Below are 16,731 nucleotides of genomic sequence, written 5' to 3' on the forward strand. Positions count from 1 at the left end.
TCAAGCAACGACTAGGAGGTGAGAGCAAAGGCGCAGTGACGCTGAGGGTTTCTATGGATACACGTGGACTGGAGACAGGAGAAAATGCAGCAAGAGGAAATCTGCAGAGATGCACACAGAACTGAGGGGAGCACAGGTCATTCGTGTGAGGATGGAGACATGCAGGTAAGCTTTCCACTTGAGTTAACATTGCCTTTATCATCAGTACTGATTTTGTAACTTTAAAAATGATAAAAATGGGTTACATACAGAGACACAAATGCTTCTCAGATATGAAGCACACATGTGCATCAAACGAGGACCCCAGGGCTCCATGAGCTAGCCTGCTGTGCCCCGCAAGGGGACAGAACCTCACGTGGTGCCCAGGCGCCTGGACAGCCAACCGGGGCGGGGGTCGGGCAGCCAGCTGTTCAGGGCAGGGGCTCTGCCTCAAGGTGCTGGCCTTAGTGGGAGAATCCGAGGGAGGCTGACTCGACCACGTGCCAGCCACTAGACCACAAGCCTGGTTCCAGCTGTCCTAAGTAGCCACCTTCCCTGCCTGCCTGCTGGACTCTCCCCTCCCCACCTCTGTGGCCTAAGCAGTTCAACTGACCACCAGGAGTCCAGGCTCAAGGACTTGGGCGGAAACACAAGAACCACCACAGAGAGACGGGGCCAACTCCATGCCCTTGCCCTGGGGCATAAGCTGCCACATCTGTACCACCTGTTGTCAGCTGGGCAGCAGTTAGTGGGGGAGTCTGGGTTCCAACTGTACATTTGAAAACCGCTCGCACAGGACTACGTGGAGCTGGGCCTACATATACGACAGCAAACGAAACAGCCTCTCTCAGGGCTCAGATGTCTTTTGTCAAACTGTTAAAATTTTCTGTTACATGAACCTAAAGAGAACAGTGGCCTGACCCCAGCACCGATTGGCCCACCTGGCCGGCCATTACACATGCCTGTCAGTCAAGCCGGCTCTCCTGAGTTCCCACCTGCTCCTCTCCCACGGGTTCATGCTGCAGCAAGCCCCCGATTCCCACGACTCCCCCAACGGAGGACAGCAGGGCAATCACAGGACATGGGCCTAAGCTGCTTGGGCACTGAGCCTGACTCCACGCCTCCTACAGGAACCAACCTGGCTGATCTGGCACTCTTTTCTCCAAAGTTGGTTGGTTTAAAAAAAAAAAATCCCTATTAAAATATTCCATCTTAACTGGAGTTTCTGATTTTTAACTAGAAAAAGCTCTGCCTGTTACTGCCCAGGAAAACAAGGAACTAGCAAAAGCCACTTGAGGACAATGTAACTGAGGCCAGGACAGCAAGGATTCTGGGCAGAACGCCATCCGAGGGGCCCTGAGCACCTTACCTGCTGCTCGAAGAGCAGAGTGTTCAAGGCCTGTCTGCAGGGCAGGATCATCATGGGGAAGCCCACGGCCACGGACATCATGAAGCCCACACGGATCATCTCAGTCACCAGGTTGGAGGGGAAATGCATGAGCACGTTGCCCTCGGTGGCCTCGGTGAAGCTCACGTAGCCGAAGAAGCCCACCTGCAGGGGGACCGATAGCAGGGGACACGTGGCGGGAGAGGCACACCCTCTCTGGAACGGCCTCGAACCTCGTCACAAGCAGCTGTAGCAGGACCAAGGCCCACCAGCTCCTGACTCATACAAGTCCTCTCTGATGAACAGAGGCAGAAGCCCTGAAGGTGAGACTCCCACGTGGCTTCTCCCTGCTTGGACAATGAGGCACCAAGAGATGGGAGCTGCCTGCTTGGAAAGTGAGCAGAGGCATGCCCCACGAGCCCCACAGAGGGGCTGAATTTAATATGGCTCAAAACCCAAACTTGGGAACCGAGGGGTAAACTGCTGTCCCCATGGGCTGAATGAACAACAATCTGAGGACCATTCGGAAAAACCGACAAGAGTGGGGGAACCACAAGGTTCAGGAAAACAAGTCAGACTCTCAACGAATTTATAACTCTATTTGCCATGTAAAAAACAATGAAGAGAATTAAGAAGACTGGAGGGGACCATCTACTGAAACATGAGTCGCATCTGCATCCACGGGCTGCAGCTTGTGATTTTCTTTCTCTGCTATTTCTCGAGTTCCTCACTGCTGCACCACCTTTCTCCAGTGAGTCAGCAGAGGTCGTGCGGAGGCTCCAGGCCCTGGGTTGAGGTGCCCACGCTCCTCCGGGGATGGGGACACCAACACCACCTGGAGAGTCAGCTCCCTGCCGGCCCTAGAGCTGAGTGGAGCTGCCCTTCGGCCACCGGGATGGGAAGAAGCAAGGACAGGCCTGCCCTGGGGACTGGAGGAGCTGGGGGAGGGGAAGGGGCATGAAAGGGTTCCTACCGTGACGTAGAAGGTAGTGACCACGTTGAGGGAGGAGGCAAAGATGGAGCTCATGGTTTTCACTGATGGCTCATCCAGGCTGTCGTAGGTGGGCAGGACCTGGCTGTAAAAATAACGAGCGACTTCGCGGAGCCGACTCGCCTCTCCCAGGCCCCCAGCCAAGTCTCCAACACCTGCCTTCCCAAGACACTGGCCGCCACCGGCGCTGAGGCCGGGCTCACACAATACTACGGACGGCACTCGGCGCGTTCCCCGCACGCACTCTCTGTAAACATTTCAGAAGAGCCACAGGATGAAAGGCCATTTGTTCCACTGCAGCAGGAGCGTGACCGCTCCAGGGAGCTCCGGGCTGGGCTAAGCAGCCCGTGTTTACAGGGGAAGCAGGAAGTGGTTCAGAGCGTCGCTGTCAAAAGAATGGAAAGTTAAACAAACAAGCCGGGCCGCCTGCCCATCTCAGCACCTCAGTAAGGGGCTCAGAGCCGGCATGGACCCAGCTCTGGGACGGAGAGCGGCTGCAGCCCCACGGCCCAGGGCCAGCAGGGCAGCACTGCTGGGTGAGGGACGGATGCGTCCACGTGGGCTCTCTGCAAATGGCAGGCAGGGAGCCAGCACCTGAGAGAGGTGGGTCACATGGAGGCAGACAGGGAGGGGCAGGCACCCTGTGCAGCTCTGAGAGGAGACAGCAGGGTAACGCTGTGCTGAGGGCTCAGGCTTGGCACCCAGGGAGCCGGGGCCGGCGGTCATGCCACGCGGGAGGCCAGGAGGGGGCGCAGCAGGATGTTAAGTGAAAAGCATGACTGTCAGCGGAGCCAAACCCCAAAACCAACTTAAAAAAAGGTGAAAGGAGAACAAAGAGGACCCGCTAATGTTACTAACAGCAAATGACAAGGATGGGGGAGGCCTGGCTGGCAGAAGCTGGCACCGTCCCTGGCCCTGCACACTGTCCCACTGGCCACTGCTGGTGGGCAAGAGTCACCGTGGACAGCTGTCCCCACCTTGGTCCTACAGAGGGGCAGTCAGCGGCCACATGCACACACACCCATGCAGACCAGGGAGGTGGCAGAGGACCTGCAGGGGGACTGCCCAGCTCCTAGGGCCAGGGCCAGGGCCACGCCAGGGAGCCCCAGCACCAGATCTCAAGGCAGGGGCGTCCCCAGAACACACGGGGGGAAGCCCCTGCCCAGGAGCCGCTGAGGGGAGGGGCTGTGCCCACATGTGGGGATGGATGGGTGTGGCAAGGCTGTGGTGCCCGCCTTCCTCAATCCTGCCTGTGGCACCCGCAGAGCACCTGCTCATCTCACCAAGCAGCCCATGACTTGGTTTACCTGAGTCAGCGGTGTCCGCCTGCCCCGCACAGCCTGGGCCTCCACGCGCTCTGTGCTCTCTCTGAGCTGCGCTGGGGGCCTGGTGGTCCTGTGCCGCCCTGTACTCATCTACCTCAATGTCAGACCAGAGAGGGCTGCACACTGACGGCCCAGCGGAGGCCCAGTCCATCCAGGGTGGGGAGACCAGCCATGCAGCGGGGCCCATGGCCACCTGGCAAGGGCAGCAGGGCTCCCAGCCTGCATGCGCTTCGGGGCCAGATGTGCGGGGAAGAGCCCCAGCTCTGGACCCTCGGCTCCACTCCCCAGGGGATATGGGCACATCCCCAGGCCCCGCGCCTTCCGTGAGCGGCAGACAGAATATGAGCTCACAACCCGCCCCTCTCCGGAACCCATAACTCAACCTGAGAACCAAGCCCAAGAGACCCACTTGATGACAGACCAGCCCCCACCAGAAAGCCAGACCAAACCCACAGAAAAAAAGGACAATCGGTAACTAGGTACACGGCAAAAGGATGTAGCTTCTGTCACCAACTCCAACAGGGACGTTAAACAGCAAGAGCGGAGTGTGCTCTGGCGGAAACCGAGCTGCCAAGCGAGACGAGAAGTGGGAACGACAATTTGGATCTCGCGTGTGGGTGTAAACACAGCAGTCGGGACAAGTCTCATCTGTCACGTTAGTTTACAACTGGCACGGTTCACGCCCGTGGAGCTGCAGGGGGCTGCTCTGCCAGACCCCCGCCACCAATGGTCCTTTCCTGTCCGGGCCGGATTTACGCCTCTTTTGAGCAGGGTTACCACCTGACCAGGCATGGATCGTAGGCTCCTGTCATTTGGTGGAGAAGGTAAGGCTGCTGGAATTATGGAAATCACTGCTCTGCATTTACAGAGCCCCAAGTGCCAGAGCGCACGCCTGCTCAAACGCACACACGTGTGCGCGCACGCAGGCACACACACACACGCGCCTCTGAAAGCGTCCCAGCAGCAGTCTGAAGTCAATGTTTGTGCAATTCCCTCTTAAATATTCTCACACGAATAGCTAAAACTCTGGCAAAACGCTTGGGACTCCGTGAGTCAGATGGTTCGGGGCTGTGCTGTGCTCCCCACAGCCAACTCTGCTTGTGGGGGATTTGGCAAACTGGGCGTTGTTGCCAACAGTGCCGGCAACACATCTCAGGAACAAAGTCAATTTCTCTCCCGGTAAACACAGAACTCCCGCCCTGAACCCGGAGCGGGAGAGGCCACAGTGAAGAACACCCTCCTCCTCGTGGCCTGGATCACCCACTGAAAGAAACGGTGCTTCCCGCCCCCAGGATGGCAGCCTCCCCTTGCAACACTCAACCCCAGGGCCCCAGGGGCAGGTAGTACTTACGACTGGCAGGCAAAGGACATGCCAAAGATGGGGATGCAGCGGAAGACGCCCTCCCAGCGGATATAGCTGACCCGCTGCAGCCACTGCCCACTGAAGAGGCCGTGCTTGAAGGAGGAGAGCACGATCTGCGAGAAGGAAACAGGGCTCGGCACAGGGCAGCACACACAGGTGGGACTCAGGCCAGGGCCGGGCAGGGCACCGAGGTGGCCGGCACCACAGTGCAGGCCCTGCACAGGGCAGCCTGGTGCCACCGGCTGGAGAGGCTGGGGGTGCTGCAGGGGCTGGGAGTGGTGCGTGGCCCCGGGGTTTCGGCTCTCTGCTGTGCCACCAGCTGTCCAGGTGCTGCCCAGAGGAGTTGCAGGGTCTCCTGGCACCGGGGGCGGCTGCCCGTCCAGGGCTGCAGATGGTAAGCAATGAGGCCCGCCTGCTGTGCACACCCCAGGCGCCTCCAGGTCAGGACAGTCCCCCAAGCTGGCAGGCCCTTACCAGTCCTGCACAGACAGAATTTAAAAGACAGACCCATCAAGGACAGGGCTGCCTGGAGAAGCAGAGGAAGGGTCACTGCGGCTGGCCCTCAGAGCCGAGGGGCACTGGAGACACCACCTGGGGCTCGGTCTTCTAAGGAGAGCCCACTGCACAGACTCTCCCATTCTGCTCCCACCGGAGTAGTCAGGGGCTCAGGCCTGGAGGCTCCCAAGGGGCGCCCTGAGTATCAGCTCCAGACCGCACCCCCCTGCCCCCTCAACAGTCAGTGATAAACACTCACTAGACAACAACTGCTCTCACCTCATCGTGACAAAAGGCTGGCCTCCTGACTCTCGGCCACAAAGCCCACATAAAAGGTCTTCCGTGAACTGGGGAGAGCACGCCTTCCCTCCCTGCCTCAGAGCGCGCCTCCCCTGCGGCCCCATCTGCCACTGGGCTCCTGTGGCGGATCCTGCATCACATTTCCATCAACCTCAGCGGCAGCGGGCGGCCTGACACTCACCACGAACATGAACACGGTGTAGAAGATGAGGGCCATGGCGCTGAAGGACTGGATGGAGGCCATCATGTTCCTCTGCAGGCTGAGCGGGAGCACGATACACAGGGACACCGCGAAGAGCAGGAGCATGCGGAAGGTGCCCGTGACCTGGGAGGAGCACCAGGTGTTGGCCCAGGGACGGCCTGGGCTTCCCACCCCAAGCCCCGGAACTGACTGGGGCCCAGCACGCTTCGCCTCCTGGCGTGCTGGTCTCAGAGCCCCTCCCACCACTCCCCGTCCAAGATGTGGACTCAAACAGTTCCCAGGCTGCCACTCAAGCAGCCGTGAGGTTTCCAACGTACCGCACACCTGCAGATGTCCTTACCTGAAACCCAAACAGCCGAGCAAAGAAGTTGGACCCCAGGTCGCCAATCACAACGTAGAAGGCAATGCACGTTCCCAGCATCAGTCCTATCATGCTGCAAGGAAGGCGGGCGAGCTTGAGAGTTGAGCACCGGGGATCCCAGACCCACCCGCATCCCCCTGGCCACTGACACGCAACAACCCAAGGGAGGGGTCGAACAGGAGACACAGTGTCAACATTCAACAGTTTCCAGGGTTTGGCTGCAGAGTTCGGAGTTTGCTATTTTACTCAGAATGAATATTGAGCAACACTAAACTCTTCTTTATGTGGTATTACATTTTTCTCTCAGCAGGAGGTTCTAAAAGTTCTTTCAGGTGGTACAAAAATGCACTGTGATGTTAAGACAAGTTAAAAGAACAATCAACTGCTTCAGAAAAGGGTTATTCTTTTCAGTTTGCAATTCCCTAATTTAGAAGCCTAAAAGTGCAATTTCCCAACCATTTTTTTTCATCTCATAAAATTTTACTCTAAAGGGAGAATATGACATTTCCAGTTTAATGCCATCTTTATGCAACAGTGTTCGGGGCAAGGGGCGGGATGGGGGGTGGCATCTGAGTTTCAGGAACAGAACCCAGAGATGAAGTACAGCCGAGGGAGCGCCCCCTCGCTGTGCTCCCTGGGTTTTCCATTTTTATATTTTTCTTAGTAAGACTTAAATAAGGCTTTCAGGCTTGACACTAATCATTTTAAGGGTACAATAAATTAAACTTTCAACTATTTAGTAAGTAACACTTCAGAGAAATATTTTAAGCTTTGAACCAATCCATATCTGAAACATCCAGCTCACTGTGTAACAACCTTCCTGTTTCTCTTTGGTCACAAGTGAAGGACAGAGAGAATCACCCCCAAAAGAACGGCACCACCTACCTGGTCTCCACCAGCATCTTCCCTGCTTTCCCGTAGGCGTGCAATGCTAGTGCAGGGAGGGAAAAAGAGAATGAACGCTCAGTCTAAAGCGAGAGAAGCACATCAGTGAAAATTTTACCTGTGAAAGGCAATCTGACAAAAACCTGTGGATCTGGAGTTCTACGGGTATAAGGGAATATTTGAAAATTTTGGTCCCGTGCTTTTTTTAGATCTACCTTCAACAAATAAGAATCACCGAAAATAAGAACAAAGCTAGGGTGGGTCACTTTTCATACTCACACATCCACAAAGAAAAGGAAAGGAAAGAAAAAAGGAAAGAAAAATGGTCCCAGGGAAGCAGCAGTCTCCCTCTGGGCAAGCTAGGCTGCCAATAAGGAGGCCGAGGGAGGCCTGCCTGGGTCGGGGGCTGCCCGGGACAGGGTGAGGGGTGCCCGGGGAGGGCGGTCAGCCTAGCCCCAGCACATCTGGTTTTCCCAGTCGTAACAAGGGGACCTGGCTAAGGGCTTTCATGTTCACTCTATGGTTTTAGCAGAAAGTCTCGAGCAAGGTGCTTTGGGACAGGAGGGGACAAGTGCACACAAGCCTGGAGGAGCCCCTCTGCCCGTCCTTCCTGACAGTGGAGCTATTTCCAGCAGAGGAGAGATTAAGAGCTGACTCAGCAGGCCCCTCCCTGGACCTCACAGAGGCCGGGAATCCCTGCGACCCAGCCCCGTGGTGAGCCGAGAGAAGCTCTGATCCCCCAGGAGCAAGCAGGAGTGGGGGCGCAACAGCACAGCCCCCTCCCTCATACGGGCAGAGCCGTCCAGGAGACCAGAGAGCAGGGAACACGCAGGCCGCCTGACGTGAACGAGTCCAAAAAAACATGACTTTACTTTCAAACTACTCAGGAAAAAGCACAGCACTGCCAAAAGCCAGTGAACATGGAAACCCTGGGCTACATGGCCACAGGGCAGGCGGCCTTGGGAAGCAAACCGGGGCTCATTCCAGCCCAGGCCTGTCCAACCACCACCTGGACACTTGCACCTCGGGGTCCTCTAAGACACAAGGTCCGGTGCCCCTAACGTGAAGGTGGCCGGGGCCCAGCCATCCCATTCCTTTTCCTTCTCCAAAAGGAAGCTGAGCATCTACAGCATATTCTAAGTGCTCAGAGCACCCTGCTAGAGAGAGGTCCAGAACACACCCGCATTCTGGACAAAGGAAACTAAAGTTGCTCTAGGAAGCCAGAAAAAAGTCATGAGGCGGCACCTTTTCACCCAGAAAGACTTGACCGGTTCCCAGAAGGACAATCCTAGTGCTGCTGCCCCCGAGGCGCTGCCTGTGCTGAGAAGGCCTGTGGTTCCCACCCGGCTCTCAGCCGGGACAGCCCCCGACACACACACCACACATCATTCCAAGCGTCCGGCCCTCAGCCTCTTGCCTGGCAAGCCAGAGACTGCCCTCCCGCCCCTCTGGACCGGAACCACAGCACCAGACCTGCCGCATGAGGCTGGGCGGCATCTGCTAGATGGTTTCCAAGAAGGCAGGTCCCTTCCCCATGCTCCTGGGTCGGCCCTCCCCTCTCCACCTGCGGCAGGCTCGCTGCAGCTCATGGGCTGGGCCCTGCGGGGACCCGGAGCTGGCACTCCTGCCAGGCACGCAGCGGGAGTGCTGTCAGGAGGGGCTCCCCAGTCTCGCCAGAGAGGCTGGCTCAGGGCTTTCTCCTGGGGCCACAGCCAGGCCCACAGCTCTGTGGCTGCTGGGCACGCAGAACTGACTCTCAGGCCGCCTTGTGGAACTCGGGCCCCAGCCCTACCCCACGCTCTCTGCCCACAGTTCGCAGCCTCCACTTATCAGGCAGAGATGGGGAAGCACACACCAAACTGTGCTATTCACATGGAGGGCAGTGACCTCAACCCAGCCCTCCCCAGAGCCAGCCACCTGACTCCCACTGCCATCTGCCTGGGAGGTATGATGACCATTTGCTGGATAAACAAGGGGTGGGGAGTGCAGAGAATCCTGGGTGTCAGAAAGGATGGTTTTATGACCCTCATTTCCCAAGCCAAGTATCCACAGATGCAGGTCACACAACGTGGGACAGGCAGGGAGGAACAGGCCCTCTGCAGGTCCCACCCAGCCATGATCGGGCAGCAGGCTGACCAGGGCCACAGAAACCTGGGCGGATAGACGACAGGACCACAGACGCGGTGCCAGAGCAGCTGCTGCACACGGCTGAGCGCTCCGAGGCGGCAGCAAGGCCTGGTCACCTCTGCAGGCAGGGCCCAAGTCAGAGTGGCCTCATGGGGCCATGACTTCTAGGGACAGCTGACTATCTGGTATACCTGTATATCTTCTGAAAATGGGGTTTGAAAAGTCTACTTGAAAGTCAGCCACACAAGGCAAAGGAACAGCAGATAAAATGTAGATAAAATTCACAGAACTGGGTTTACAAGCAGCAAACAGAACACCACAAAACACCAACAGAAAACACAAGATACACCAGGGCTGTATTTCCCCAGACTGGCAAAGTTTGTTCTCCAGTGATGTCTACGCACAGGCCAGGACAGGGAGGGCAGCCCTGTGGTCACTTCCAGGGATGAACCAAACTGAGAAATGTCGCAAACTCAAACTTGAGAAAACCACCCTCCCGTTCTTGGAGCGCAGACGGCTTAAAAAGGTTATCTGTTGAGGATGCCTCTGCCGTTCAGCAGCTTTTACACCCTGCACTGCACTGTCTCCAGGCTTGTCCGTCTCCTCCCCACCACCTCCCACCCCCCTCCGCCAGCTGTCTGATGCCCACGGGCCCAGTAGACATGTGCTGGGGGCTTCACGGACAGAGGCCATCTGTCCCGGGGCTGCAGGACTGGCATGCAGTGGGCTCTCTCCTCCCAGGGCACCCTCTCTGGCAGCAACACAAGCTCTGGGCCAGGAGAAGGAGGAGGACAGAAGACCTACAAGCAGCGGAAACGGCCCAGGAGGTGTGGGATGATTGCTGGTCCACAGGGTCCGAGAGACTCCCATCTCGTCCTGTGTAGGGCTCCAAGTCGGGGGGGGGGGGTCTCTCCATTTCAGAGATGGTGCCAAGACGGAGCCAGGAGAAAGGGCAGCTGATGCTGCAGGCTGGGCCTGGGGGGACTGTGGGAGTTCACACAAATGCACCATCTTGTTTGGTACCAAGGGCATAATCAGAGACCACGGGTGGTTTCAGATCTTTTTTTGCTTCTGGGTAGTTAGAACTGGGCTCCAGCCACCACAGGCAGTTAAAGGTGGGAGCCCCAGCCAACCACGCAGGAGGGTGTCCACAGGTGGTTTTCTTCAAGCTTTCACACCTCGTCAAACCAGTCTGCCTTCTCAAGGACTTTCTAAGAATGTTCAGATGGACAGCTGTCAAAAACCACAGCCTCCCCAGTCCAGGGTCACTCATCCTCTTTCAGGGAACAGCCAAGCATTTCATGGGAACCCTGAGCAGGGAGAAAGAGTCACCCCAAAGGCCACAGCCTCGCAGAAGGAGGAAGGGACCTGCCCTGGTGCACATATCATCCCAAGTAGAACTTGGTCTCATGGGAGCGAGTCAAATTTAGCCGCTATATTTCACTTCCCCACGTGACTCCAACAGCAATGAAAGAGTCTGACAGCACCACTCTTATCAGAATGGAGAGAGAAGGAAGCAGTCCTTCAGTTTTGAGGTCAGAACAAATGCGAGTATCTCGGTGCCAATGCAAAGTAGGCAGACTGGAAGGAAACCAGAGTTCACGATGCCAAAAGCCCACGCGTGGGGCTCACAGATGTTTTTATTTTCTTTGGCCCTGGGAACTCTGCACACCGTTTCCTCTTGGCACCTCCTCCCTGCTGTGAGAGCTGGGAGCCGAGGGCCCAGCAGGGCCTCTGCGAGTGGACCCAGCATCCGGGCCACACACTAGCTGGATGGTCAGGGGGTCCCAGCCAGAGGATGGGAGTCTTCCCCAGATGTGCATAGGGCAGCCTCTGAGACCACGTGTACTGGTATTTCAACACCCACACCACATATTCCCAGAATGCAACGTGGAATCGAAAGGTCCAAGGTGGCAGAGAGAATGCAGCCTTCGCACACCAGCCTGAGGCAGGCGGTAGAGTGGGGGCCCTGCCCTCAGAGATAGGCTGCCCAGGAAATAGATCAAACTGAAAGGAGGTAGAAAGCACAGCCTTCTTTGCCTCAGCTGAAATCAAAGGAAGAAAGAACTAGAGGAAACAAGACTGCAACCAACAGCAACAGGACATAGAGGATGCCGCGGAGGAGCTGATGACTTGCTGCCACTACAAGCCTGAGCCCAAGGACAGGCTGCCCATGGCATTCAAAGTGGAGACGTGCAGCAATATCTGGGTCAAGCAGCTCGGAAGGAAGGCTCTGGGGCCGCAGGCATAGGAACAGAAGCTGCCAAGGCTGCCTGAACCGGGAGGGGCCTCTCTGTGTGGATGTGCATAAAGAGAAGGCAGGAGGACAAGCATTAACTCAATTTTAAAACGTGTTGATGTTAACAGCTTTGTTTTTTTTAACTGCATTAAATTTTAAAATAAGAAAAGAAATTGCTGCTCAAAGGACTCTTTAAGAATAAAGCAGAATAAAGAATAAAGCACTGGCAGTCCAGTAGTTAAGAGTCTATGCTTCCAGTGCACGGGGTGTGGGTTCAATCCCTGGTCAGGGAAATAATATCCCTCATGCTGTGCGGCATGACCAAAAAAAAAAAGAATAAAGTAAAAGAAAAGTACTTAAAAGACTAAGGCCAACACCCCCAGATCCAGATGCTGCACTTTTTAAGAAGGTGCTGAGAAAGGTCCTGCCCCTCTCAGGGAGGCAATGCACTCACCCAGGCCAGCGTAAGTCCTCCGCTTGCTCAGGCTGGCAGCTTTCACCAAGAACATGCAGGACTGGTGCGTCATCCAAGAACAGAAGACCAAGAGCAAGGCCCCCAGGACAATGCCACACTGGAGCGTTGGGACAAAAGAGAGACGTTAACAAACTAAATGGGGTCACAAAGAGTCGAACACAACTGAGCGACTGAACTGAACAGCATCATTATCTCACACACTGAACACAGGTGAATAGCATAAGCGATGACCAAAAGCCCTCCCCTTGGCCCCCGCTCCCTAGACTTGAGGTCCCAGCTCTACTTTGTCCCCACGCCAGTGAGTAACAGTTCCTGGATGGAGTGGTCAACACATTCTGTCCAGGGACATAAAGCATATACATGTCCCCAAAAGAGCACCAGGGACCCCGTTGCCTTCCCAGAGTCTCAAGGAATGGTGAGGGGTTGCCAGTCTCCCCAGTTCCCTGCAGACACCCTACAGCAAACCACCTTCCAGCCACTTGGATCAACAGCTACGAGTGATAAACACATTCTGGAAGGAAGAGATTAAAAATGACATTTACGCCTTTCTTATAAGTTAAACAGACACTCACCATCTGACCAGCAATTGCACTCCTAGGTATTTACCCAAAAGAAATGAAAACATGTGTTCATGCACAAACCTGCATGCCAATGTTTACAGCAGGTTTATCTGTAATCCAAAAACTGAAGAAACAACCAACTGTCCTACTAGCATCTAGCAGAGCGGAATACACACACGGCCCACCAGCCAGCTCTCCTGCGCGCGGGTCACCACCCCACAGGACAGGTCCATGTGGTCAAAACCCATGCATGTATTCCTAACTGCTCCAAACAGGAAATGCCACGCCTGCCTAGCAAAGGTTAAAAAACAGATAAGTTGAGCAATGCTAGCCAGACACCTATGACATGATGCATTCACATACAGTTAAAACCTGGCAACACTGACCAGTGGGGGTTGGGGGTGGGAGGACGACCCTCAGTAAGGAGGCAGGGGTGGGGGGGTGGTCCTGGCAATGCTGTGTTCCTCATTCTGGGAGCTGGCTATATGCATTTGTTAATATGAAAATCCATCAAGAGGACACCTAAAATGAGTTCACTTTTCTGTATGCATGTTACACTTTAATAAATTGCTATTTTTTTGGGAAAAGTACCCCAAATTATTAAAACCAAACAAACAAAAAATGCAAACAAAACTTTGAAGTGACCTGGCTACCAGATAAAAACACACATCTCCAAACTGCCTCTTGGCCTCACATGGTGTTCTTGCCAAGGAGCTTCTCACAGAGAAGACGCTGATTCTGAGTGATGAGTGACAGCATGTCCTAACTTAGCCAGGCCCTCGGGGCAGGGCAAACCACTTCCAGCTCTTTGCTTGCAAGAGGGCACCCACCGATAAGCTCTCCCCCGAGACAACTCAGCCTGGCCCATTCTTAAATGCTCTGGCAGGGGATTCATGCCCAGCACACAGTAAGACACTCAAATCTGAATCACCAGAGCCCTGCCACAGTGGCACTTGGCAGAGAGGAGTCAAGGAAGGCAGCACTGCATTTACAGACTCAGGACCAGCCGACTATACATCCCAGGATGCAGTTCTGTGCCAGGCAAGTCGCAATGCACGCTGGGACACGTAGTACTTCCAATACCCAGAGGTGGCTGGCCCACGCTGCGATTCACAAGCCAAGACACAGATGTTGCTTCTTGAAGCCTCCAGCATGGCCTTCTACACAGCCCTGCAGTCTTCATCCTCCCACCAACATGCTCACCAACCAAGTCAGATCAACCACTCACATGGGAACACTAAATGCATTTTCTTTTTGCTATTTTTATCCAAAAGATGCTAAATGTGAAAAATGCAGCGTTACTCTAAAATTAAATGCTGATGCCGATTTTCAGTTCCAAAATATGCATCTTATTTTCATTTTTCCACCTATTTGGTTTCATCATGTAAGACTGGTCTTTGAGGCCTTGTTGGCCACCTGTCCTTCTCTGGTGTCCCTCTCCTCCTCCACCCTCAAGCAACCTAGCTAGTAGACAGCTCCTGCCCCAAGAGGCAGAGGTAACAGTATCTCCAGCATGGCACACAGTAAGCTAAGAAGTTCATTTTTAGGAAAGAAGTTACCCAGTTTGATAATTCTATCACCTCCCTTTTCTACCATACCAAATGACTGTTTATTTGTGAATTAAACAGAAGCCAAATGAACCCACACCTCAAAAATGGTGAGTTTCTTTCATGCAGTATTTAATGCTGGGATGACACCAATTTTTTAATATTTTGGATTTTTTCAATCAAGGTAACATTTGCATATGGTGAAATGCACAAATTTTAAGCACACAATCTGGAGAATGGAGTAATTACCTTGTAACCAACACCCCAAACTAGTTTCAAGGCCTGGGGGTTTGACTGATGTGCTTCTGAATACAAGTGCAGTCAGGTCAGAGTTTTTAGAAATAATAATAAAGAAAAATAACACTGAATCCTGTGGTCACTTTCCATTTTTAAAAGATCATATTACTTTGCTACATTTGCACTTTGATCTGAAGTTATTGTTCTTAAACTTTTCCTTGAGAAAAGAGGATAAGATGGTTGGATGGCATCACCTACTCGATGGACATGAGTTTGAGCAAGCTCCGGGAGTTGGTGATGGGCAGGGAAGCCTGGTGTGCTGCAGTCCATGGGGTCACAAAGAGTCGGAGAGGACTGAGCGACTGAAGCTTTTCGTCGAGGGAACTCCCTCAATTTCTCTTGCAGCCACGGGGCAGGCGAGCCGCAGAGCCGCCTCCCCAAGTCCTAGTTCCCGTGAGGGGGTGAGCCCGGGGCGGCGAGGGGGTGACCACTGCCTGCTGGACTCACCTGTTTGAAGCAGAAGGGCATGGTGAGGACACTGACCCCTACTATGCTGTTCACTATGTTCGTGATCAGCCCCCAGTTGGAGGCGGCGGCCGCAGTCATAGCGCGGGGTCTAGAGGCCCGGGAGCCCCAGTTCAAGGCGCCGGGACGACGGTGGGGCGTGAGACCCTGAGGGAGACGGGTGGCTGGCTGCCTGGAGGAGGCAGCCTCTTGGGAAGGCGGCAGCCTCTTGGGAAGGCGGCAGGGGCAGTCAACCTCCAGACCCCGCCAGACCCCACGGCCGCCTCATGTCTTCCTCCCCCGCTGGTTCTCGCCGGCCACCTCCGTGTCCCCACGCATAGACCCGGAAGAATTGCGGGGTGCCAGCCAGGAACACCTCAGCCCGGCTTCGCAGCCACCCTGACACACACTTCCTCCTTCCGCGGGCTCCTCTGCCCGGAAGTGACGGCGAATAGGCCGTGGTCAGGCAGGGCTCTTAGGAGAGAGGCGGACCTAGTGGGGCGGGGTTTGGTGGGAAGCAAACCAATGAGAGATGGGCTGGGTCTGTGGGGCGGGACCGGTGGGCAGGGCCCGGTGTCTGAGCACCTGATCCAGCACCCAGCTAATAATCATCCTCCTGAGGACCTGGTATCCTGAGCCCTTTCTTTCAGGACCTGGAGCACAAGGAACTCGCCACAGTTCTACATTGTCACATACATACGGTATCATCAGTTGGGCTAATCTGGTGAATACAATGGAATCACATTGTGGTTTTTATTTTTTAATCTTTAATATTTATTTATTTGGCTGCGTGGGATCTTAGATGCAGAATCTTCAGTTGTGGCATGCTAACTCTTAGTTTTGGTGTGTGGGGTCTAGCTCCCTGACCAGGAATAGAGCCCAAGTCCCCTGCTTTGGGAGTGAAGAGTCTTAGCCTCTGGACCACCAGGGAAGTTCCTCACTCTGGTTTTTAATTTGTTCCCCCAGTTACAAATGAGGTAAATCATCTACTCCTATTTTTATAGTCCATTCATATTTCTTCTCAAAATGCTTATTCATTTTTGCCCATTTTTCTAATTAGCTATTTGATCTCATGAATTTTGCATTCTTTCAATGTGCTTGATAACTAACCCTGTGTCCCTCAATTGGGGTTTTTCTGATGCCTCCTCATTGTATTAGTTTTTCATAGCTAGAGTAACAAATCACCACAAATTTAGCAGCTTAACCAACACAAACCTGTCCTTTAAGGTTCTGTGGGTCAAAAGTCCAGAATGCATCTCACTGGGCTGAAATCAAGATGTGGGCAGGTCACCCCCTTTATGGAAGTTCTCGGGGAGATTCCATTTCCTGCTCATTGGTAGCTGGCAGAATTCAATTTGTTTGAGTGGTAGGACCAAGGCCCCCATTGTCTTGCAAACTGAAAACTGAGGCCTCCTCTCAGTTTCTAGAGGCCACTTTCCCTGGCTCATGGCCCCCTTCCTCCAACTTCAAAGTCAGCAACAGCGGAGAAGGGGTCAACTCCCTCTCACTTCACATATCTGAGCCAACCAGGAAAAGTTTTCCAATTTTAAGTATTCATGTGATTAGATTGAGTCCATCCGGATAATCCAGGATAATCTCCCCATCTCAAGGTCTGTAACCTTAATCACAGCTGCAAAATCCCTTTTGGCATGTAAGGTAACATATTCACAGGTTTCCTGGATTAAGGGGGTGCACATCTTTGTGGGGAGCCAGTATTCTGCCTACCCACACTCATGGTGAAATTCAAGTTACAT

General features: G+C 54.3%; 1 protein-coding gene across 5 annotated transcripts in view; it reads right to left on the reverse strand.

The window, feature by feature from the left end:
* SLC38A10 (solute carrier family 38 member 10) overlaps positions 1 to 15,408 on the reverse strand; it is a 40,641-nt gene extending 25,233 nt beyond the window's left edge. For 4 of the 5 annotated variants that reach the window (XM_040244808.1, XM_040244807.1, XM_040244805.1 and 1 more), the window contains exons 1-8: positions 14,981 to 15,404; positions 12,109 to 12,226; positions 7,289 to 7,334; positions 6,383 to 6,476; positions 6,022 to 6,165; positions 5,034 to 5,158; positions 2,340 to 2,442; positions 1,349 to 1,531 (exon numbers count right to left, since the gene is read on the reverse strand). In XM_040244808.1, the coding sequence (XP_040100742.1) occupies positions 1,349 to 1,531; positions 2,340 to 2,442; positions 5,034 to 5,158; positions 6,022 to 6,165; positions 6,383 to 6,476; positions 7,289 to 7,334; positions 12,109 to 12,226; positions 14,981 to 15,079 (912 nt within the window). In that variant the 5' untranslated portion in view covers positions 15,080 to 15,404. Of the gene's footprint in view, positions 1 to 1,348; positions 1,532 to 2,339; positions 2,443 to 5,033; positions 5,159 to 6,021; positions 6,166 to 6,382; positions 6,477 to 7,288; positions 7,335 to 12,108; positions 12,227 to 14,980 lie in introns of all 5 variants that reach the window. The other variant, XM_040244804.1, reaches the window with a different exon arrangement.
* Between the last annotated feature and the right edge of the window lie 1,323 nt (positions 15,409 to 16,731).

The sequence above is a fragment of the Oryx dammah genome, unplaced genomic scaffold, assembly GCF_014754425.2.
Source record: "Oryx dammah isolate SB20612 unplaced genomic scaffold, SCBI_Odam_1.1 HiC_scaffold_8, whole genome shotgun sequence".
In the NCBI taxonomy this organism is placed as follows: Eukaryota; Metazoa; Chordata; class Mammalia; order Artiodactyla; family Bovidae; genus Oryx; species Oryx dammah.